Source organism: Odocoileus virginianus, chromosome 33, assembly GCF_023699985.2.
Source record: "Odocoileus virginianus isolate 20LAN1187 ecotype Illinois chromosome 33, Ovbor_1.2, whole genome shotgun sequence".
Classification (NCBI taxonomy): Eukaryota; Metazoa; Chordata; class Mammalia; order Artiodactyla; family Cervidae; genus Odocoileus; species Odocoileus virginianus.
This window is the reverse complement of record NC_069706.1, coordinates 13834946-13858612: the sequence shown is the minus strand read 5'-3', so window position 1 is coordinate 13858612 and position 23667 is coordinate 13834946. Positions and strand designations below refer to the sequence as shown.

Below are 23667 nucleotides of genomic sequence, written 5' to 3'. Positions count from 1 at the left end.
TCTTACTGCAAAATTCAGGCTCAAATTGAAGAAAGTACAGAAATCCACTAGACCATTCAGATACACCCTAAATCAGGGATGTATGTCAAATATTCCTCAATAAAACTGCAGTGGAGGAAGGGAGAAGGAAGGAACCTGGTGGCTGTATAACTGAAGATGAACTCAACCCCTTTATACCCAACTGTGCCCAGATGGAGTCCTACCTCAGACCACAAGAAATGCCGGCCCAGGGGCAGAGATCACTCCTCACTCTGGCTAGTACAAACCCTACCCTGTGAGAACCAACCCTGTCCTTCCCCCTCACCCCAGATGCAGTTAAGGCTGGGTCAGCAACATGAACATTTGAGTTTCTAAGCTGCACCATCCAGGAGTCTCCTCAAGTTCATCTCCCCAGCCCTCCTCCCTCCCCCTGGATCCAGACACAGACTTTCAGAACACACCGGGCAGACACCGCGTCTCATCACCAGACAAGAAATCACGTAATTTAGGAGCTGGTTTCTGGAAGTCCCCTGATAACAGATAATCAGAGTTCTGAAGTAATCAAGAACTGATCAATAAAGAAGAAAAAAAAAAAAAGGAGGGCTGCTGGGCCAAGGATCTGAGCAGCACTTCATTCAGTTGAAACCAGGCAGAGCTTTCCGGCCTAATCCACAAAGTGGAGAAGGCAAGGATGTTGGCTTGGGGCTTCTGGGCCTCTGAGACCGAAACGGAGGAACTCCTGTCCCAGGAGGAAGGAGGCTTAACGACCGATCCCCTGTTCAGTGAAAACGAGATTAACTCAGGCCCTGGCTAAAGGTGGATGGAGAGGAACAAGCTGTTCAGAGAGCTATTCTTTGGCATCTTTACCTGGGGCGGGGAGGTTTAAGCTAATTTGGCACAACAGCCCCAGGCACTGGCTCTGAGAACTGGTCCTCCAAGACCTCGAAGGGGCCGCTTGGAGGACCCTGTCTGGGGCCCGCAGCCCACAGCTCTTTCCATTAGAAACTCTCTGCCCGCCCCCCGCCCCCCACCCCCACCTTTTCTGGTTTTGATTTTGCTTTTTTAGTTCAGTTTTCTGCCAGGGACTGCAACTCGGCATGCCTAAATGCCCAGCAGTAAGAGATGTGTGGGCAGCAGTGTGGCTCAGACCAGAGGTTCTCAAACCCCGCCTCATCACCAGCATCTGTGGGGCCTGGGGGTTAGTTAGAAACAGCAAGGCTTGGGCTCCACCCAGACCAACTGACTCAGAAGCTATGGGGGGTGGGACCTGAGTTGTAACAAGCCCTCCAGGTGATGCTGATGCCTGCTCAGGTGTGAAGGGCTCACCCCCCAATCCAGCCCTATGAGCTTACGTGACATACTACACCACCCTGAACCTCAGTGTTTCCATCTGTAAAATGGGGGGAGGCTCACAGTTCCACCTCAATGCTGGGTTGTTGTGAGGATTAAATAAGTTAATTTTATGAACACAAGGCTGCTATTATTATTATTGATTAGAACCACCCAAATGTCTGACACTAAGAAATCCGGTGATAGAGTGTGTAACACTGGTGTTCTTTGTTTGTTCTGCTGCTTCTCAGCTATGCAGATCTCCAGGCTCAGGACCACAATTTCTTCTACTGTAGCACACACAAGCACCATGTGTGTTTGCCCATGAGCTTGTCCGTTTTCTTTCCGTGGCTTTTGAACAGGGTCACTCTTCGGGCCAGCGTTCCTCTCAACCTGCCTAGGCTCCAGTAATGGTTTCCTAGGTGCCACCAGCCTCCTGCACCCTCTTTTCAGCCAGAGGGATCATCTAAAACACTTCCAACCTGAGTGTGTCAACCCCTTCCAGCTGAGAAACTTTCCCTCAGATTATAACTCCAAGTCCACAAGGTGACACTCAATTCTACCCTTGATCTTTCATGCTCAGCTCCCTGGCCCCCCGACTTAGCCAAGCAGAAAGTCATGCAGTTCCCCAACACCCACAGATTCCATCACACTGCTGGGCCTGTGGACATGCTGCTCCCACCAGCAGGAGAACCTTCCCATCCATCCTCCAGCCTTCAACCTTATTGGCCCTCTGCCTCCTCCTCTGTCTCTCCTTTGGGGTGGTCAAGGTCTGTTCATTTCTAGGTACTCAGAGCCCAGCTGAGTCCCTGGCACAATGAATTACCAAATGGTAGAGAAAGGAATTAAAAATGGAGTTTTCCATGCTCTCATTAACAGTCTAAGCCCAGCAGTTGCCTCTGGGCTGCAAGGGGTAGGACTGGCATGAAGGAACAGGAGAGGACTTCCTAGGGTTCCAGGGATATTCTGTCTCGACAGGAATTTGAGTTATCATTTGTCAGAACTCATCAAATGGGTAAGTTAAGATTCAGGAATGTCACTATGGAAATTTACTTGAAGGAAGAAAAAAAAAAAACACCCTAAAATAGAACCATAAAGAGATATTGAGCTCTGGCTAATGATTCGCATGGTTAAGTGTGTGGATGAAGGATACTGATGTTATTTCAAGGTCAGTTTTCAATACCAAAAATCTTAGCCGGCTGGCTGGCTAGACAGATATGCGGTAAAAACAAGGTTAGCAAAATGTTAACTTGTAGGCAGTCTAGCTGGCAGGTAAATGGCAACTATTCACTGTGTCTTTCAACTTTTCTGCAGGTTTGAAATGCTCCTTGTAAAATATTCCATATTTATGAAACAGGACTAAAAATACCTCTTACACCAAATGAGCTGAGTAATTTTTAAGAATGTGCTAACCTGGTGCTTTTCCACCATGAACCAGCCAGGGATCTTGTGAAAACGAGACCCTGACTCAGCAGGGCTCGGCAGGCCTAAGACTCTCCATTTCAAATGTGCATCTGGCGGGGTGCTGATGCTGCTGGTCTGAGGACCCCCCCACTGTGAGAAGTTTTTTTTTTTTTTTGGGGGGGGGTGTCCATTACCTGCCACATTTGCTCCTGGTGTCCCCAACTGCCAATGGCAACCCTGACCCCATGCCCTAAGCGGTAGCCTCAGGGTCAGAAGATTAAAGGATCCGAGGCCAGGGACAGGCAGGAGCCCCAGAAAGCCCCCGAGGTCTGGGCCCTGGGCCTGCACGTGGAGGGGAGCAGCCCCGCTGGGAAGCAGGGCCAGGACACAGCTCTGAGTCACGCATTGGGCACGGGGCCAACGGGGGAGGACGGCACTCGGTGACTCAGCAGGGGGAGCAGGCCAGCACCGCCAGCCCCACCTGACCCTGGGCTTGGCTGACCACTCTCACTGAGGACAGGCGACATGTGACGGCTGCTTGGAGGACGGAACAGGGACCAGGGCTGGACTGGCCTCGTCCTCCCGGCTCCACTGTGATGCCAGTCTGGAGAGCAACAAGAGAACTCAGAGATGACACCTGACATGCCCTCCTCCCAGGTCACAACTGGCCTCGGCTCTGGGGTGGTGGGGGGCAGCTGGCATCAAACTGAGCCTCAACCCGTTTTCAAGGATGGGACACAAAGGTCCTGAAAAGAGGAGTGACTCGCTCGAAGTCAAATCCAAAAGTCACATAACTTGACCCCCAGGTCTTCATCTCAACTGTGGTCGGCTGATCTGCCTAACAGGATGGTAAGCTTCCTTGGGGGCGTGAGGAAGACAGTTATTTTTCAAAGACAGCCAGGCATCACCTGCCATTTCACATGCTGGTCCTACAGTGAGACCTGGCCACTCCCAGGTCTAGAGCTCACTCTCTCTCGGAATACTCACTCTTACAGACCAGTTGCGGGGCTGCAAGGAAGCCCAGGTGGCTGGGAGAGACCACATGGGGCCTTCAGCCAGGGGCCAGCGCTAACCACAGGACCTGTGAGCTTGGAAGCCTTCCCGCCACTATCTGACTGCGACTGCAGGAGAGATCCTGAGTGAGAACCACACGGCAGAGCCCAGTCAACGCCCAGGCCTGTGAAACATCCTAATGAAGGACTGTTGCCGTCCTACGCTGCTAAATTCAGCGTGGGTGTGTTGGGCAGTAACAAATAAGCCCCTCAGGGCACTGACCACATCTTTTCACACACCGCTGTGTCTCCAGAACCAAGCACCGTATACAACCGGTGCCTAAGAAATATCTACTGAAGAGATAAAAGAATCAGGTGAAATTAAAGCCCAGGGTCTGCCTGCCTCCACAACGAGCCTCTCCTCCTGTTACCACGCTGCCGCCACAATCAGACTGAGGCTCTCAGTCCCCGGGGTGGCGGGGCAGGCCCCACGCCCCGGAACTGCAGGAAGTACAATGGGAGGAGGAAGTCAGCTCTGTGAGTCAGCCCAGGGCGCACACACCCAGGAGAGAAGGGAAAGGAATTTCATCCAGACCCCAGAGAGGACCAGAAATCACTAATTCCCTGTAAAGCATCAGCAAGAGTCCAGTGAGCCTGAAGAACTGGAAGATCCCTACGTGGGCCTGTCTGCCTCCCACGGGCTTGGTTTACCCCCCGAGCACCCCAGGGTCTGCAGCCCCTCAGAGGGCTGTGATTTGTTTGTTGTGACCCGCAGTTCCACAGAAGAGCCTGATATCTACCCACACCGGTGCACACCAAGGCCGATCATCAGCAGGCATGAGAGCCGGAGACATCTGAGCCCCTCCTCTGTGCCAGGGAACACACACACCTTGTGAATTTTATGCACACACAACACACACACGAGCCCACAAAAACACACAAATGCACACATTCACACACATCCACATGCATACAAATACATGTTCATGTACCCACCTCACGCATACACACCTATGTGCATGAACACACACACACACACACACACACACACACACACACACTTTGCTAATTTCACCAACCCAGCTCCTCCTAGAGCAAGGAGATGGCAGAACGGGGCCTCTCCTAGGATGGGACATGCTCCCCGGTTTCTAAATCTCACGTTGGAGCATCACCGCCTCCTCTGATTGACGCCCCCCCACGTCCTTTCATCACCCACAAAAGCAGCCGCCACAGCCTTTTGCTGAGGTCCAGGACAAACCTCACAGAACCACAGCCGAAAACTGCTCCTACTGCAATTTCACCCATTAGCAGCTGACTAACCGTGAACAAAGCATGGGATGATTGCTCCAAAGGCTCCCCATCCCTCTTGGAACAAAATCCAAACAGTCTGCCCGGCCCACACCCGTGCACACCAATGCCGATCATCAGCAGGCATGAGAGCCAGAGATATCTGAGCCCCTCCTCTGTGCCAGGGAACACACACATCTTGTGAATTTTATACACACACATTCATGGCATCCCTGCCCCAGGGCCTTTGCACTCACGACCCTTCTGCCTGAAACCTCTCCCTCTGGGAACCTGCCTGCCTGCCTCGCTCCTTCAGGTCTTTGCTCCAGTGAGGTTTCCTGGGGGGATGGGGTGAGGTGGGCTTTCCTGATTGCTTTTATCAAAACCACACACACACCCCCAACCATCATCTCCCCCTTTCTTTGAGTTTTTCTTTAGAGCTTTAAAAAACTCTAGGTAGGATATATACTTGGGTCCTGGGTTACTGTTTGTGTCCCTGCACATGAAAACGTGAGCTCCGAGTGGCAAGAATTCTGCTTTATTCACAGCTATAGCCCTGTGCCCCATCAGAGCCCAGCACTCGGCCTGGATGGAAGAAGGGAGTACGGGGGAGAAGGAAGGAAAACAGGATGGAGGGAAGCGGGGAGGAAGAAAGGAGAAGGATCAGGGTGATAAACAGCCATGTTCCCTTTCCTCCTACCAGCAGAAGAGCGGCCACCCCCACCCTGCCCACTGATACCCTTCTGCACGAGCAGGATTTTCCTCGAACTGATGGAGGAGACCAAGGGTCTCAAACTCAGATCCTCCAGGGGCCAGGTGAGAGAAGCAAGACTGTCTAACACACCAGGGAACAGTGAGGACTGCGGCAGGAAACCAGGGCCACGTGCCTCAGCGCTGGCCGACCGCTTGCATTGATGCTGCCAGAACCCTTTTCTAGAAAACCAGGACAGTTAAGAACGCCTGTGGAATTTCCCGATATTTAAATGTTCATTCGTACTGTCTAAAACCACTCTGCCCACCAAACGGGCTGGAAGACACAGCTGTTTACGACTATGAATGGGACACCCTCCTTAAGTACCCTCCAGCCACGTCTGTGGCTTGGTTTTTCCATCGGTAAAGCGGGGAGGAAGACGTTACCTATGGCTGAGTGTTTGGGGAAGACAGAATGAGTTCCCAGATGGACGATACCGGCTCCTATCAATGTGAGCTATACTGTGTCTTCTGCACACACCCACATGCACACACGTGTGTCTCTGCGCTCATCTGTGATCACACTTACGGGGTCGTTGACGGTTTCGGAGAACAGGGGCGAGCGGTCCGAGAAGCAGGACAACACGAGCTGGATCAGCACGAGGCTAAAGTAAATGTAGAAGGTGACGTCACGAAAGACATCAACTTGGGCATCCTGCACAGGAGGGGAAGGAGGAGAAGGAGAAAAGATCACTTTCTGGAAGCAGCTGCAGGGGCTGGGTTATCTCCCGGGTTATCTCCCCTGCGAGAGAACAGAAGACAGCTGTTTACATCATGGTGTGGTCCACCCTGCCTGGTCAGGGCAGCTGACCTGGGGAGGAGCTCCAGGCTTCGGAGTGGATCAGACCTACCTTCAAGGCCTGGCTCAGCTCACACTGGCCATGGCCGTAGGGCTTGATCAGCTTACTTAACCGCTCTGTGCCTCAGTTTCCCCACCTACAAACAGACCCCTCCTCCTCTCAACAGGAGGGGCGACTCTGCCTCCCAGTGAACATCTGGCAGTTTCTGGAGATATTTCTGTTCAGGGGTGGGAGGGCCATGGGCATGGCCCCTAAACATCCTGCAAAGCACAGGACAGCCCTCCCCCAAAACAAAAGGAGGACTCAGGCCCCAGACGCCAATCCCTGCTGAGGCTGAGACACCCTGCCAGGGTGACTATGAGACGGCAGTAAGATTCACGAAAAAGACTCCGTCCCCAGCCTAGCACCCTGAAAACACGAACTCAACAAGTGGCAGCGGCCATCACTACTAAAGACCGCCTGAAATGTACACTGCAGGCGCTCAATAAACATTTGGTCACCCCTCCTTGCTTTGCCTGATGCCAGCTTCCGATTAGCCCGAAGGTGGCAGGGAACAGTGGGACAGTCTGAGAGGACCCGCTCTTCACAACTCCTAGGAGCAGCAACAAGCGCCACTTCCCAGCCAGAGTGGCACCAACGCAACGTGGGAACCAGCCCAGGGCCCCTGGGGACAGTCGCCCTGCAAACACCACTCCCCATGCGGCTGCATTCCCGGCGAAACACACGGAGAGCGAACCTGCTCGGCTGTCACCACTGACAGAGGCTCAAAGTGTGGTGTGAATCTGCCTGCTGCTCCTGCCCCTACAGTGACACAGACAAATGGGGCTTTGAGGAAAGAAGCTTCTAGAACAAAGTAGCATGGAGGGGGGAAATCCCCAGGGAAGAAGCCCGACCCACATAGGAGCCATTCTCTGGTTCCCAAGGAAATGCATGGTTTCCACACGAGTCAGAAGGAACAGGCATCTCCCGGGCACTGCTGAAGGAAGACATGGAACGAGGTCACTTACCTCTTTTAAGGCAGTCATGATTTTGGATCTCAGGATGACAAGGGCACACAGTAGGGCTATCAGCCAGAAAGTCAGCATGATCCCTGAGGACTGGACTCCTCTCCTTCTCTCGATCTGAATTAAAAAGGTAGCAAGCAGCTGGAAGAGAGAAGCATGCAACAAGAGTTGTCAGGAGAAGGTCGGGTGCCCACGGCCAGCCCAGTCTGGGGCCCAGAGGAGGGCTGCCCCCAGGACAGGGGGTAGCAGAATGGCCTGGGCAGGAGCTGGCTCCAGTCCCAGCTCTGCTCTCGCCTCACTGGTGACCCTGGGCATGTCACCAGAACTCTCTAAGCCTCCGCTGCCTCATCTGCAAAATGGAGGTGACAGCAGCATTCATCTCGAAAGCCATGAGAATTTAACAAGATCCAGGATGGGTTGGAAAATTGGGGGGGGGGGTGCGGGGGGTGGGGAGCTCAGTTTAGCACAGAGATCGGCAAGCTTTTTCTTAAAGGACCAGAGAGTAAATATTTTAGGATCTGTGGGCCATGGAGTTTCTTTCACAACCACTCCAATCTGCACTGTAGCATGAAAGCAGCCTCATATGAGACAGGGAAGAGTGGATGTGGTCGCCTGCCAGTAAAACTTTATTTACAAAAACAGGCTGCGGGCCAACCGCTGATTTAGAGAAGGAAGTTCAGCCCTGATGCAGTGAGCTCGTCTGGCTCGGGCAGCAGTGGTACCTGCTCTCCTTTACTGAGCCTCTCTTTCCTCCGCCTCCCAGGATGCACTCACCTGCACTGACTCAGTACAACCTGTTCCGAGCACCAGTTTGCAGATCAGGAAACTTACTTAACCTGCTACAGACAGATACATAGTTGTCTTCAGGGAACTTGATTAGAATGGCGGTGGTGGGGGGATTCATTCCTGGTACCCTGAGCTATGGCTTCTGTTTTACATGTGACTTAGTGATTGAGGAGAAAGAATAATGAAACCACTTTTCCTTGAAAGAAGGAGATGCCCCCACCCTTCCTCAGATGGCCCTCTGAAGGCAGACCCCAATGCTGGTCACGGTCACAAACCGGATTCCCAGGGAGCTACAGGCACCCAGGGCACTGCCCCTCGGCCCCCAGCTGCCAGAAACCTGGCTGTCTGTCCTCATCTGTCCTCTCTGGTCCTCTCGCCTCCCTCCCTCCCTGCATCTCTCCATCTGCCACCAAGGCCACCCCCAGTTCACCCACCGCTCACCCTGGTCTCAGCCTCCAGCCCCCTGACCCAGGTGCTCCTGGGCCCCTGCCGGCCTCCCAGCTTCCACTCCTGCTCACAGCCCATGCTCACCACGCTCAGCTCTTAAAGAAGCACAGCCTGCCATGCCACACCTTTCCCTTTCAGGTGAAGGGTTTTAACCCAGGGTCCATGGACAGGCTCTGGATAGAACCCAGGAGGTCCATGAACTCGGATGGGAAACAATCATGGCTTCGCTTTCCCTCCTCAGCACCACCAATGACAACTGAAAGCAACAGAGCACAATGGCATCAGCAGCGCCCGGGGCTCTGTCACCACTAGAAGTCACACCCGAAAACAAAAAGTGAGAGGCATCTCCTCCAACTATCATGTACGCTGGATCACTGTTTGGATATTAAGGAGGTATCACACCTGCTGGTGGACCCTGATTTGAGATGCGCTAACAAAGAAGCACATATGTTTTTCCTGTTTACTCTTTTGCAAAATGTGATCAAAGATAACTGGTTGCCTAGTAACTAGCCTCCAATGAATAAAAATAAATAGGAAAAAAAAAAAAACAATAATAACTGGTTTCCCAGCCCAAATGTCCTGCAACTGAAGAATCCATATAGTCCATACAATCAAACAGACTGAGCAATTGTGGGGAAAAAAAAAAAAAATAAAGGTCTTTGGAAGAGCAGGGGCTGAGAAGTCAGACTCCCAACTGCTCCAGCCTGCATGGTTCCATTCACATAATTTTCTGGAAAAGGCAAAGTCACAGGGGCAGAAGACATAGCAGTGGGGGGGTGGGGAGGGCAGGGGCAGCACCAGGGGACTTTCGGGGGTTATGAATTGTTGTGTTGTGTATCTCCACTGTGGACATGGCGCTCACCTGACTGTACTGGTTTATCAAAACTCATCAGCTGTTCAAGGAAAAAGAGTGAATTTTACCCTACGTAAAATAAACCTCAAGTAAAAACACAAACGGACCTCATTACGATCTTCATACATATACATATGTGTGTGTGACGGGTTTCCTCCACAAGCCTATGTGTTTTATGATTTTAAGAACATTATTCTGAGACCAGACTGGCAAAGAAGAAAGGGGTGTGTGGCGCAGAAAAGGTTTGGAACCCAACTCTGGGACTGAAAAATAAGACAAAACCCGCTAACCCTGAAGCTCAAGGTCCTTCAGAGACAGCCCCCTGTCCTTCCAGCTCCCCTGCGCCCCTCCTCACTGCCTCTGCCCCAGCCACACAAGCCAACTCTCAATCTCCCTCGTTCTGACCCCAGGACATTTGCACGCGCTGGTCTGTCCACTGGATCCTCCCTGTCCCCGGCCCCTTCAACTTTAACATCCCTCTCATTCTTTAGGCCTTAGTTCCATCATCCTTTTGTCCCTCCTCCCAACAAGACCAAACCAAATTCACCCAAGACAGCCGTATTTCTACTGCATGATCTTCTCATTTCCAAATGGCAGCCTCTACTTACCATGGTGACGCCCAAGAGGGTTGGGCTGACCAGGAACACTGGGGCCAGGAGCTTGCCCACACTTCTTTCCCAGAAAGAGTAGAAGAGGTCTGCCCAGCAGACGATCCATAGCAAAAATCCCAAGGCCTGGAAGAGAAGTACATGCACATCTTACAATGGACAGCCCTGGAACTGCCCCCAGCACCCCTGCCAAAAGCTCAGCCTTGGGGGAACCGGCTACCCCCTAAACCATCACCTGTGGTCTTCAGACACAGTATACATCCTCTGGGACCCAGTCAAGTCCTAGGCAGGGTGAGCCAGCATCCGCACTGTCCCATGATGGTCTGTGTCTCCTCCGCACCCCAGCTATGACTCTGTCTGTCACTATTCTCCCCAGCACCTGAAGACTCAGGTCTCTGACTTATCGACATCCAAGGCCTACATGGGGGCCCTCACACGATGGCCATTCATCCAACAATATTAAGCCAAACAAAATTTACTGGGGGCCTACTATGGGCCACAGATGTGAAGGATAGAATGGTGAATAAAACAGACCAGAAGTCATGGCCTTCACGGAGCTGTGATTCCAGTGGATGCAACAAGCAAGAAACAAACGGAAAAATACACAGTATAACGCGAGAAAGGAATGAGTGGCATGAAACGTGAAAGTGGTGCCTGACTATGAAACCATGGACTGTAGCCGCCCGCCCCCGGGTTCCTCTGTCTATGGAAATCTCCAGACAAGAATACTGGAGTAGGTAGCCATGCCTTTCTCCAGGGGATCTTCCCAACCCAGGGATCGAACACGGGTCTCCTGCCTTGCAGGCAGATTCTTTACCTTCTGAGCCATCAGGGAGAAGAAATAAAACAGGTAAGATGGGGTGGTCAGAGAAGGCCGCTCCCATCAGGTGAAGAGCCAACAGTGACTACTTGAGGGAGAGAACAATTAGGGCAGAGGGCACAGCAAGTGCAAAGGTCCTGAGGCAGAAGTGTGTTCAGCAGGTTCATGCCTGCTGTGGCATGAGCCGTGGGTGTGACAGGAGGTGGCTTAAGAGGAGCCTGGAGCCAGATCAAGCTGGGCCACTGAGAGGACATCCAGGTTTTACTCCCTACAATGAGAAGTTACTAGAGTGCTTTTCAGCAAGGCACAGGCAAAATCTTACAGTTTTTTTAAAAATATTTTTATTTCTTTGGCTGTGCCTGGTCTTAGTTGTGGCATGGGGGATCTAGTTCCCCAAAGGGATTGAGCTCAGGGCCCCCTGCCCTGGAAGCGTGGAGTCTTAGCCACTGGACCACCAGGGAAGTCCTCTGGTTTACACGTTAAAGGGAGATGCTGCTCTCCATGAAAAGTACACACTGCTGCCAGAGGTCTACAAGGAAGACACCAGATCCAGCTGAAGACAGGGGAGCAGACAGCATGGTGAGATGGGCTTGGAATGTGGTCTGAGCAATGGTATCACAGGCAAGGGGACAGCTTCGGTAAAATCATTCACATTTACCTGTTTGCCAAGGGCTAATGGAAATAAATCTCGGGAAATGGGGCTTTAATAAAGGACAGAGACACACGCTAAGAGGAGAAAGTGGAATGCACACACACACACATACACACATATATACACACACATATACAGGATATATACATGTCCTTCATGTATCTCCCCCAGAAAGCTCATTCTTACAAGGGGCATACCAGCACCTGTATAGTGGAGAAACAGACTTGCTGACCGGATGACCAAAATTAAGTCCATCAATGAGGGGCAGATGGACACCACGTGGCCTTAGATGTAACCCAGAGAGGGACCTCATGGCCCTTTTGTAGTTCTCTAGCCAAACAGGCATTACTGAATCAAACCGTGAGAAAACACGGTCCCAAGAGCCCAAGTTGAGGAACTGACTCTAAATTAACTGGCCCATGTTCTCCAAATATGCCAGCATCATAAACAAACAAAAAATGGTGAAAAGTTCTTCCAAAATAACAGAAAAATAAAGAAACAGTCTGACTAAGTGCAATGCATGACCCAGAGTTGGGGGAAGGAGGAGGGGATGCTAGAAAGGACAGTATTGGGACAAGTGACAAAAGTGGAATATACATAGTAGTTTTTTTTTTTTTTTTTAAGTATTGTGTCCACGTTAAATTTCCTACATTTAATTATACTGTTGTTACATAACAGACTATCCTTGTTTTGAGAAAAGATACACTGAAGAAGGGGCAAAGAGGCATGGTGGATGCTAGTTTTTCTCAAATAATTCAGAAAAAAAATACTATGTGTATATGGAGAGAGCAAAAGAGAGTAAGAGGATGTTAAAATGTTAAATGTGGCAGAATGTTAAAAATCGGTGACTATAAATAATGGGTATTCAGGGCTGAGAGAGTACTTAATATCCCTTGCAACTTTTCTGCAGTTTGAAACTATTTCAAGATAAAAAAAATTTTTTTTTAATTAAAAAGACATCCTTGGTCAGGGAGGAAGACCTCCATATAATCTCGTGAGATAGATTCTATCACCCCCACTGTAATCATGGGGAAACTGAAGCTTGGGGAGGTTAAGAAATTTGTTCAAGGAAAAAAAATTCTTAAAAAAAAAAGTTTTCTCATTTCTTTAATTTTGTATCTATATGAGATGGTGGATGTTCATGAAATTTACTAAGATAATCATTTCATGACCTATGTAAGTCAAATCACTGTGCTGTACACTTAAACTTAATACAGTGCTGTCTGTCAATTATATCTCAATAAAACTGGAAGGGAGAAAGAAATTTGCTCAAGGTCATATAGCTAATAAGTGGCAGTGCCCACGTCTGAATTCAGAGCCCCAGGCTTTATTCACCACATTATTATTCTGTGCCTTAGTAAAAGGCAGCTCAGGGTCAGTTAAGCAGAAGCAACATGTCAGTTTTCACACTCAGTCCTCTCCGCCCAGCACACACCCCACCCCCCAATACGCACATCACGATAAAACCCCACGAGACTTACAGTCTTGGCTTTGTTGAGATGTGTCATCTGAATATAGCCCCGGTCATGGTGGGAGAGATAGAGGAAGTAGAAGGGGAAGCAGACCCAGAGGTAAGAGCAAGGCACCCACACGAGGACGGTGTTCTGAAAGCACTTGGTGAAGTCGGGGTTGCTGGTGTTCCACGTGACATTCCACTCCTGCAGACACAAACACAGGCGCAGGTAAACAGGATGCCCCCAAGAGAGTGGACCAGGGGCCTGCGGAGAGTTCAAAACTACCTGCTGTGGGGTTTAAGAACTATGATGTCCTCCCAGGCAGAACAGGCAAACTGGAAAGATCAGTAGCCAGAAAGACTTCAAACAAAGAATGACAAATGAAGGTTATGTCTCACCTTACCTCACAGATAAGTTCCTGAGACAATAATGCACAGGTTTCATTATCGTACAAAAGATGGAGACCACCACTTAAAGGAATCCTAAAGGGTATTCTCCTATAAATCGACTCATCCTTTAATCACAATCATAAATCATGCCTACTTCACAATCCTGTGAATTAAGAGCTTTCATTCTTCTTTATCATCCCTATGATCCCCATATCACTGTACCAATGCATCAGTGATCACATGATAGTGATCACATCATGATCACTTTCATCAGCACCATCAGCAGCACTATAGCAGTCATCATCAGCTCCACCATCTTTGTCACTGGCATCAGCATCGCCATCATCCACCATCATCAGCACCACCATCTTTGTCACTGGCATCAGCACCACCATCAGCAGCATGACCACCAACAGCACCACCACTATAGATAATACCCAAACTGCACTTCTGAGTTCGAGGCCCTATTCTAAGTTCTTTGTATGTACTATGTCCTTTAATTCTATAATCACTTCATCATTTCTTTCTTAGAAGGGAAAACTACAGCACAGAGCGGTTCAGTGATTCGCCCAGTATCTCACAGTACCTACCCCATTATTTGGTAAGACCTGGCGCCTGACTCAGACCCAGGCAATTCAATTCTGGAGTTCCTGCATTTAACCACAAAGCTATCCAGGCTCAACAAATCTATTTTACTTTTATCTTTTTAAGAAGCCACCTGTATTTCACAAGAGACAACGCCAAATAGGTGAAAAGATAAACACATACATAAATAGAGCAGGTATATCCGCCCAAGAAAAAAATTTCAACCAGCTTTCAGACTTCTGTAATGGAAATTTTAATTCAAGCCCTGATCTGACCACTGAACTGTTATATGACTTTGGGGAAAGGTATTACCCTGTCCAGGGGTTTCAATTTCCTATCTCTACCATAATTAGGCAGGATAAAATTAGAGGTCTGAAACAGGTGACTCCCAGGCTGATAAGGCCCACAGAGATGATCTCCTGTTACCACTGGTATTTTAAACATGCCTTAAAAAAAAAAAAATTCTTACTTTAGCTGCCAACACTTAAAAATGAGGACATTTCATATAAAAATTGGATTTCCAGTGTCTCTTTAAAAAATAAAAAACCAGAAAGTCTGGCAGCCCTGGGCCCGGATTCCCGCTTCACAACCATTAGGAGGAACTAGGGAGAAGCCAGGAGAAGGCAATGGCACCCCACTCCAGTACTCTTGCCTGGAAAACCCCATGGACCGAGGAGCCTGGTAGGCTGCAGTCAGTCCATGGGGTCTCGAAGAGTCGGACATGACTGAGCAACTTCACTTTCACTTTTCACTTTCATGCACTGGAGAAGGAAATGGCAACCACTCCAGTGTTCTTGCCTGGAGAATCCCAGGGACAGGGGAGCCTGGTGGGCTGCCGTCTATGGGGTCGCACAGAGTCAGACACGACTGAAGTGACTTAGCAGCAGCAGCAGCAGGGAGGAGCCAGTCTTTGGGTAAGGTTCATGCGGTCCAGCCGGCCAGTCCCCATGCAGCCCCCTCCCCACAGCACTGTCTCCCCACCGCTGGATGGGTGCTCTCCAGACACCTCTGATGCCAACAGCCTTCCCAGAATCAGATTAAGAGAGACCACCAAGGATCTCCAAGGAACCTGGATTCTTAAAACTCCACGAAAGCTTTAAAGCCACATCAAAGAATGTTATAGAATAAAAAGTAACGGGAACAAGTAGACCATTTTACACGTGATAATCAATCAAAATATATGTTCTGAGCTTTATAGAGACCTAGATGTGTACCAGCCAAGCATACGTAACGCTACTGAGATGTACACTTAAAAATGGTTGCTGCTGTTCAGTCGCTCAGTCGTGTTCGACTCTTTGCAACCCCATGGACTGCAGCATGCCAGGCTTCCCTGTCCTTCACTATCTCCCGGAGTTTGCTCAAACTCATGTCCACTGAGTCAATGACGCCATTCAACCATCTCATCCTCTGCCACACCCTTCTCTTCCTGTCCTCAATCTTTCCCAGCATCAGGGTCTTTTCCAATGAGTAGGCTTTTCCCATCAGTGGGTCAAAATATTGGAGCTTCAGCTTTAGCATCAGTCCTGCCAATGAATATTCAGGGTTGATTTCCTTTGGGATTGATTGGTTTGATCTCCCTGCTGTCCAAGGGACTCTCAAGCGTCATCTCCAGCATCACAGTTCAAAAGCATCAATTCTTCAGCATTCAGCCTTCTTGATGGTCCAACTCTCACACCCATACATGACAACTGGAAAAACCACAGCTTTGACTATACAGACCTTTGTCAGAAAAGTGATGTCTCTCCTTTTTAATACACTATCTAGGTTTAAAAATGGTTAAGATGATTAAAGAGGAAAAAAAGGAAGAAGAAGAAAAGATTTGACTTTAAAAACAGAGAGAGAAAGATCTACTATTAAGTAAGTACCCAAACTTGTTCTTCAGAGGTATAATTATTCTATGATATAAATGGTTATTTTTCCAGAAGCAAGAACAAGGAATTATTGAAAAATAAACTTTAAAAGGTCAACACAAAGGAATTTAGCTAGGAAACTTCTAGACACAAAGAAACCCTAAAAAGGACAAAGTTCATGACTCTGTAGACTTGGCCACTTGGAAGACAGCCTTGGAAATTATTTATCTGATCATGGAGAGGAGTAGTTTATATCAAAGACTAATTATTTTAATTGATTTCACACCTAAAATTCTTAAGATGATGGTGATGCTTTATACCATATATAAAGCAGATTCTGGCCAGAAAAAACTCATTCCAAAGGAATTTGCCTTTGTACTAAGAAAACAATACCGAAACTTAATATAGAGTTATGTATATAACTTCCCTTGTGGGAAGGGCTTCCCTTGTGGCTCAGCTGGTAAAGAATCCGCCTGCAATGTGGAAGACCTGGGTTCAATCCCTGGGTTGGGAAGATCCCCTGGAGAAGGGAAAGGCTACCCACTCCAGTATTCTGGCCTGGAGAATTCCATGGACTAAGTCCATGGCATCACAAAGAGTTGGACACAACTGAGAGACTTTCACTTCACTTCTCTATGTATATAAGAAGCTTGGTTCATATATGAGACATTTCAAATCATCTGATCCTTGCCCTGATTATTCCTTGACTGGACTGCTGCAGTAGCTTGCTAGCCACACCCTGCCTCCACACCCTCGGGGCCTCACCTAGTCCTCCCCACCACAGCCAAATAAATTTTCTATCTTATACATCTATACATGCATCCACAGATATAATTATCCACTCATCTTTGAACCCTTCCATCCACCCACCCACCCATCCAGGCACCAAGTCATCCATCCATCTACCTGTCTATCCATCCACCCACCTCCTCTACCCATGTACCCATCCAATGACCCACCCATCCAATGACCCACCCACCCACCTACCCACCCACTGATTCATGCATCCATCCACCCACCTGTCCACCCAGGCATTCATCCATCTGTTTCTTCTACAATTTCTCCTGCTCCATTTCCCTATGTGTCCACTTGGCCTCTCTTCGTATTAATTTACTTTTAATAGGTAACACATTTATTTGCTAAACTTTCCCCAACTACCCAAAATGGTACACTGTGAAAAATAAGTCTTGCTCCCTGAACTCAAAGCTCTCCCCTCCTACCCCACAGGCAAAACTACTATATTGCTAACAATATATTGTTAGTCTTCTAAATATAGTTTATCTACTTTGTTTCCCCCGAAGGTGCCATAATACATACCTGTTTGGCACCTTACTTTTTCCCCCTTAATATTAGAAACTGATCTCTGTCAGTGCCAGAGATCTGCTTTATTCTTGCTAGTTCCACTTCATTTCATTTGAACAAAGGGTAGAAGTGACAAGCCAACTTCCCCTCCTCATCCCAAACTGGCAAACTGGTCCCTCTCTCTAGAGGCGACACCATCCATTTCTTGTGCATCCTTCCACGAAACATTTTATGCATCCATAACAAAAATAAATATGCATCTTCTATAATCAAATGGAGAGAAACATACTCCATACCCTGTGCTGTACCTTCCTTTCATCTCTTCATAACAGATTTGAGAGATTATTCTACTTTGCACACTTCCTCATCCTCTGCTCCAGCTGTTCGTCTTTCATCGTATGGATGGGCTTGACCTTATATAATCAGCTAATGGGGCACTGGGCTGCTCTTACAATGAAGCAGTGAATAAATCTAGGAAGTGCCTCATTTCACACAAAGCAAGCATATTTGTAAGATAACTTTCTAGATGTGGACCTGCTGGATCAAAGGGTGTATGCATTTAAAATTTAAACAGTCGCTCAATCCAATGGGTACCATCAGTTTATTCTGAACCACACAAGGTACCAGGGTAATTGCTTCCCAAACTATAGTATATTATAAGCTTTTGATCCCTGCCAATCTGATAGTGGAAAATATCTCCCTGTAGTTTAACTTCCTTTCTGCTTAATGATGAATGAAACTGAAGATTTTGCCACTTTGTGTGTTTAAAAGCAGTCAGTTTCTTCTCCTTAGAGGAAAAACCATGGGCTTAAATACCTATGCATTATTAAATGGGACAGATCTGAACGCCCATCTCCCCTGGGTAACAACCTCCAATAGCTTCCGGTCACCTTTCGGAGTCAATTCTTGCTTGCTTCATGAGTCCTTTCACATCCACATTCAAGATCCATCTGTTTCTTCTACGATTTCTCCCGCCCCATTTCCCAATGTGTCAGCTTGGTAGTTCAAAGGAGCATTTATATCAAACCTGTGTCAGGCACTACTCAAGGAACTAGAGATTTAGGAAGGCCTGTGGTCCCTGCCTTTAATGCATTCCCCAATTGCTGGTCCATTGAATGGTGCTTTGGGATATGTCTTGCTAGATGCTCTTCCTGCCTTTCCATAGTAACAAACTCCTACTCATCCTTCAAAATCCAACTCAGAGACACCTCCTTTAAGAAGCCATTCTCCTGGGCTTCCCTGGCGGCTCAGTGGTAAAGAATCCACCTGAAATACAGGAGACACAGGTTCGATCCCCGATCCAGGAAGATCACGCAGGCTGGGATGCAACTAACGCCCGTGCACCACAATTACTGCGCCTGAGCTCTAGGAGCCGGGGAACCGCAAGTCCTGAAGCCCGCGTGCCTACAGCCCGTGGCTCTGCAACAGGAGAAGCCACCGCAATGAGAAGTCCATGCACTGCAACTGGGAGTGGGCCCCGCTCACTGCAGCTGGAGAAAACCAGCAACAAAGACCCAGCATAGTCAAAATAAATAAATAAACAAAGTTATTTTTAAAAAAAAGCAGCCTCACTCCCCAAACTATGAGAACAGCGCCCCCCACACTGCAAGGATGACATACGCGTCCATCAGTACCTCTGTCCTGCCAGGACTTCTGACTCTTCTCCTCCTCACCCACCAGGGGTGACTGAGTAAACAAATGACCCAAACCATGCCTCCCCTCCCCAGCATTATTTCCTACTTTGTTTTTCAGAAAACAATCCATCCAGGTAGAACTTGACTATGACCCAGGCTTTCTGGTCGGATGGATGCGGATGAAGTCAGGCGCTGACTGCACTTGCATCTGGGCGGGTCACTTAATGTCTCCAAGCCTCCATCCTCGTACCAGCGTGGCCAAGCCAAACACGCACGCCTGGAAGAACTATCATATGGGACTGTGCTTTGCACTAGCTGGCATGGTCTAGAGATAGTAAGTGGTGGCTATTAGCTACAGACCATTAATTAATAATAACCACCACCACTACCTTCAGTGCGACCGAGCATTAGGAAGCCTCAAGGACAAAAAAAAGTTCAAGTTCGGAAGTGAGCAAGCGGAAACCTGGGAGCATCTGAGGACACAGAACTCCGGGAAGGAGAGGTCGGAGAAACGCTTAGCAAAGGAAGGGGTTTATTCTTCAGAAGGCAGCTTCCTCCTCAGTGCCAGATGGCCAGCCCTGATGGAGAGGGCAGAGGCGGAAGGAAGAGGGGCTTGAGAAGAGGAAATCTGACTGTGACCTTGAACTTGCACCACCCCCATGGCGACAAGTACCCCCCAGTAGTGGCCCTGACCACAACTGTCACAGTGGTGATATAACAAGGTCAGGGACCTCTGGTGTGTTCACTGACCAGGTCTCTGATGAATCCTTTGTCCAAAGGGGGCTTCCCTGGTGGTTCAGTGGGAAAGAATCCGCCTCCCAATGCAGGAGGCCAGGGCTCAATCCCTGGGTGGGGAAGATCCCCTGGAGAAGGAAATGGCAACCCACTCTAGCATTCCTGCCTGGGAAATCCCATGGACAGAGGAGCCTAGAGGGCTATAGCCCATGGGGTCAAGAAAGAGTCAGACAAGATTTAGTGACAACAACTGTCCAAGGGAACTGATCCCTGCCCCTGTGCCCTTGATAACTCCTGGAGACAGGCAGTGGGGTCCCCTCTACTGAGGGTTTCTGGGGGAAACAGGGAATGCTCAGGGCCATTAAAAGGCTTAAGGAAGGAGGATTCATGGAGACTACCAACTACTTGCTGCCCCCAATCCCAGAGATGACAGCTAACCCTAGCCTTCCTCCCCAGGGTTTCTGCTTCCTCACACAGGGAGTTCCAGAAATCAAGCTGGTTGGAACACTGCCCCGATTCTGCTGAGCTTCCAGCAGTTCAGTTCAGTCGCTCAGATGGGTCTGACTCTCTGTGACCCCATGGACTGCAGCACACCAGGCTTCCCTGTACATCACCAATTCCCAGAGCTTGCTCACTCATGGCCATAGAGTCAGTGATGCCATCCAACCATCTCATCCTCTGTCGTCCCCTTCTCCTCCCACCTTCAATCTTTCCCAGCATCAGGGTCTTTTCCAATGAGCCAGTTCTTCTCATCAGGTGGCCAAAGGACTGGAGTTTCAGCTTCAGCATCAGTCCTTCCAAAGAATATTCAGGATTGATTACCTTTAGGATGGACTGGTTGGATCTTGCAATCCAAGGGACTCTCAAGAGTCTTCTCCAACACCACAGCTCAAAAGCATCAATTCTTCGGCACTTACCTTTCTTTATAGTCCAACTCTCACATCCATATATGACTACTGGAAAAGTCATAGCTTTGACTAGATGGACCTTTGTTGGCAAAGTAATGTCTCTGCTTTTTAATATGCTATCTAGGTTGGTTATAGTGTTTCTTCCAAGGAGCAAGCATCTTTTAACGTCATGGCTGCAGTCACGATCTGCAGTGATTTTGGAGCCCAAAAACATAAAGTCTCTCACTGTTTCCATTGTTTCCCCATCTACTGGCCATGAAGTGATGGGACTGGATGCCATGATCTTAGTTTTCTGAACGTTGAGTTTTAAGCCAGCTTTTTCACTCTCCTCTTTGACTTTCAACAAGAGGCTCTTTAGTTCTTTGCTTTCTGCCATGTGTATCTGAGGTTATTGATATTTCTCCCGGCAATCTCAATTCCAGCTTGTGCTTCATCCAGCCAGGCATTTCTCATGCAGATAATATACTCTGCATATAAGTTAAATAAGCAGGATGACAATATACAGCCTTGATGTACTCCTTCCCCAATTTGGAACCAGTCTGTTGTTCCATGTCCAGTTCTGTTACTTCTTGACCTGCATACAGATTTCTCAGGAGGCAAGTAAGGTGATCCGATATTCCCATCTCTTGAAGAATTTTGCATAGTTTTTTTGTCATCACACAGTCAAAGGCTTTGGCATAGTCAATAAAGCAGAAATAGATGTTTTTCTGGAGCTCTTTTGCTTTTCTGATCCAATGGATGTTGGCAATTCGATCTCTGGATCCTCTGCCTTTTCTAAATCCAGCTTGAACATCTGGAAGCTCACGGTTTATGTACTATTAAAGCCTAGCTTGCAGAATTTGGGGCATTATTTTGCTAGCGTGTGAGATGAGTGCAATTGTGCGGTAGTTTGAGTATTCTTTGGGATTGCCTTTCTTAGGGATTGGAAGGAAAACTGACCTTTTCCAGTCCTGTGGTCACTGCTGAGTTTTCCAAATTTGCCGGCATATTGAGTGCAGCACTTTCACATCATCATCTTTTAGGACTTGAAATAGTTCAACTGGAATTCCATCACCTCCATTAGCTTTGTTCATAGTGATGCTTCCTAAGGCCCACTTGACTTTGAAATCCAGGATATCTGGCTCTAGGTGAGCGATCACACTATTGTGGTTATCTGGGTCATTAAGATATTTTTGTACAGTTCTTCTGTGTATTCTTGCCACCTCTTCTTAATATCTTCTGCTTCTGTTAGGTCCATACCATTTCTGTCCTTTATTGAGCCCATCTTTGCATGAAACATTCCCTTGGTACCTTAATTTTCTTGAAGAGATCTCTAGTCTTTCCCATTCTATTGTTTTCCTCTATTTCTTTGCATCTGATCACTGTGGAAGGCTTTCTTATCTCTCCTTGCTATTCTTAGGAACTCTGCATTCAAATGGGTATATCTTTCCTTTTCTCCTTTGCCTTTAGCTTCTCTTGCTTTCCCAGCTATTTGCAAGGCCTCCTCAACCATTTTGCCTCTTTGCATTTCTTTTTCTTGGGGATGGATCTTGATCTCTGCCTCCTGTACAATGTCAGGAACATCTGTCCATAGTTCTTCAGGCACTCTTATCAGACCTAATCCCTCGAATCTATTTGTCACTTCCACTGTATAATCATAAGAGATTTTATTTAGGTCATACCTGAATGGTCTAGTGGTTTTCCCTACCTTCTTTAATTTAAATCTGAATTTGGCAATAAGGAGTTCATGATCTGAGCCACAGTCAGCTCCACCGCTGGGAAACAGAGTTCGGTGACAGGAGACGCGGTCTAGAACACGCACATCAGCACTGGCCCAGGCTCTGCATTTCCAGGGCTCTGGTCCAAGAAAATCTTAGCGAAAGAAAGGGCACCCTAGATCCCCGCAACTGAGGCTTTTCTTCGCAAGACACCTTCGTCACCCTTTTATGTCCCTCTCTCCCCAGCACTGAAATTCAAGGGTCTGTGGAACACGGTCCAAGCCTGCTTGGCCCACAAACTTTGGGAGTTCATAAAACTTCTATTGTGTGCTGTCACGTGGTACTCTCACCTCACTCAAAGCCAGCATGTTCTGAGCACGATGGACCATGCTCATCACTCAGCCCTCAGGAGAAGTAGCACTGCTGTTATCCCCACTGCACAGATAAGGAAACTGAGGCAAGATAAGACACTTTCCCAAAAGTCAAGCTGCAGTGGATATCAGCTGTCCAAGGCCCACACATATTTTCCCTTTTTTGATGACAGCCAGAGCTCTTGTTCTTACACAAATCCTTTGGTCAGCCACATGCTTAGGGCAAAGCTCCAGGGAATGAGTCTGCTAATCAGCAGCTCCAGAATGTGGTCCAAATCAATCCAATCACTGCAAGGACACATGCTCCCTTGTCCCCAGTGATACAGAGTGAGGATATGGGGTTTACAGGCGTCTTAGCCATTTTATATTGAGCCATCACTGACTCAATGGACATGAGTTTGAGCAAGCTCCGGGAGGTGGTGAAGGACAGGAAGCCGAGCGTGCTGCAGTCCATGGGGTCACAAAGAGTCGGACAAGACTGAGCAACTGAACAACAGCCATTTATAAGGAAAGCACCAAGAGTTGGGAGTAGGGGGAAGGGGTGGCACCACGAAGGCATGTGTGAAAATGAAGCTGATGTCATGAAAGGCAGAGATGAAAGAAACTAGAGCTTGGTGTTTTGTGGGCTGCTGGATCAAGCTTCACCTGTAGCGCATCCTCCCAGCAAATCTCTCCAATAAATTCAACTTTTACACAAGTTTGAAATAAATTTACTCTCCTACAACACAAATCATCCTAGTAGAAGAAGTTCTGATCCACTGCGTCAACTTTTATTCAACAATACAATTCAGAATTTGACACAAGTGAATTTAGGCCTCAGGTACACCATTACTAGTAGCATACTGCTGGGTAGGTTGCTGTTCTTCTCTCAGGCTCAAAAAGCCCACCAGCAAAATGGAGGTACTATCATCTCCTTCACAGGGAATCATAAAAAGCCCTAATAAATATTGATTATTACTATTTATAAGCTCTTCAGCTGAAACTTTGGAATTCACTTTTCTTCCTATTCTCTTTTCTCATCACCCCTCCTC

General features: G+C 48.2%; 1 protein-coding gene across 2 annotated transcripts in view; it reads right to left on the bottom strand.

Moving 5' to 3' along the window:
- ABCC1 (ATP binding cassette subfamily C member 1 (ABCC1 blood group)) overlaps positions 1-23667 on the bottom strand; it is a 145156-nt gene that overhangs the window by 84816 nt on the left and 36673 nt on the right. For both annotated transcript variants that reach the window (XM_070460911.1, XM_070460913.1), the window contains exons 2-5: positions 13193-13369; positions 10240-10365; positions 7549-7686; positions 6271-6396 (exon numbers count right to left, since the gene is read on the bottom strand). In XM_070460911.1, coding sequence (XP_070317012.1) covers positions 6271-6396; positions 7549-7686; positions 10240-10365; positions 13193-13369 — 567 coding nt within the window. The remainder of the gene's footprint in view (positions 1-6270; positions 6397-7548; positions 7687-10239; positions 10366-13192; positions 13370-23667) is intronic.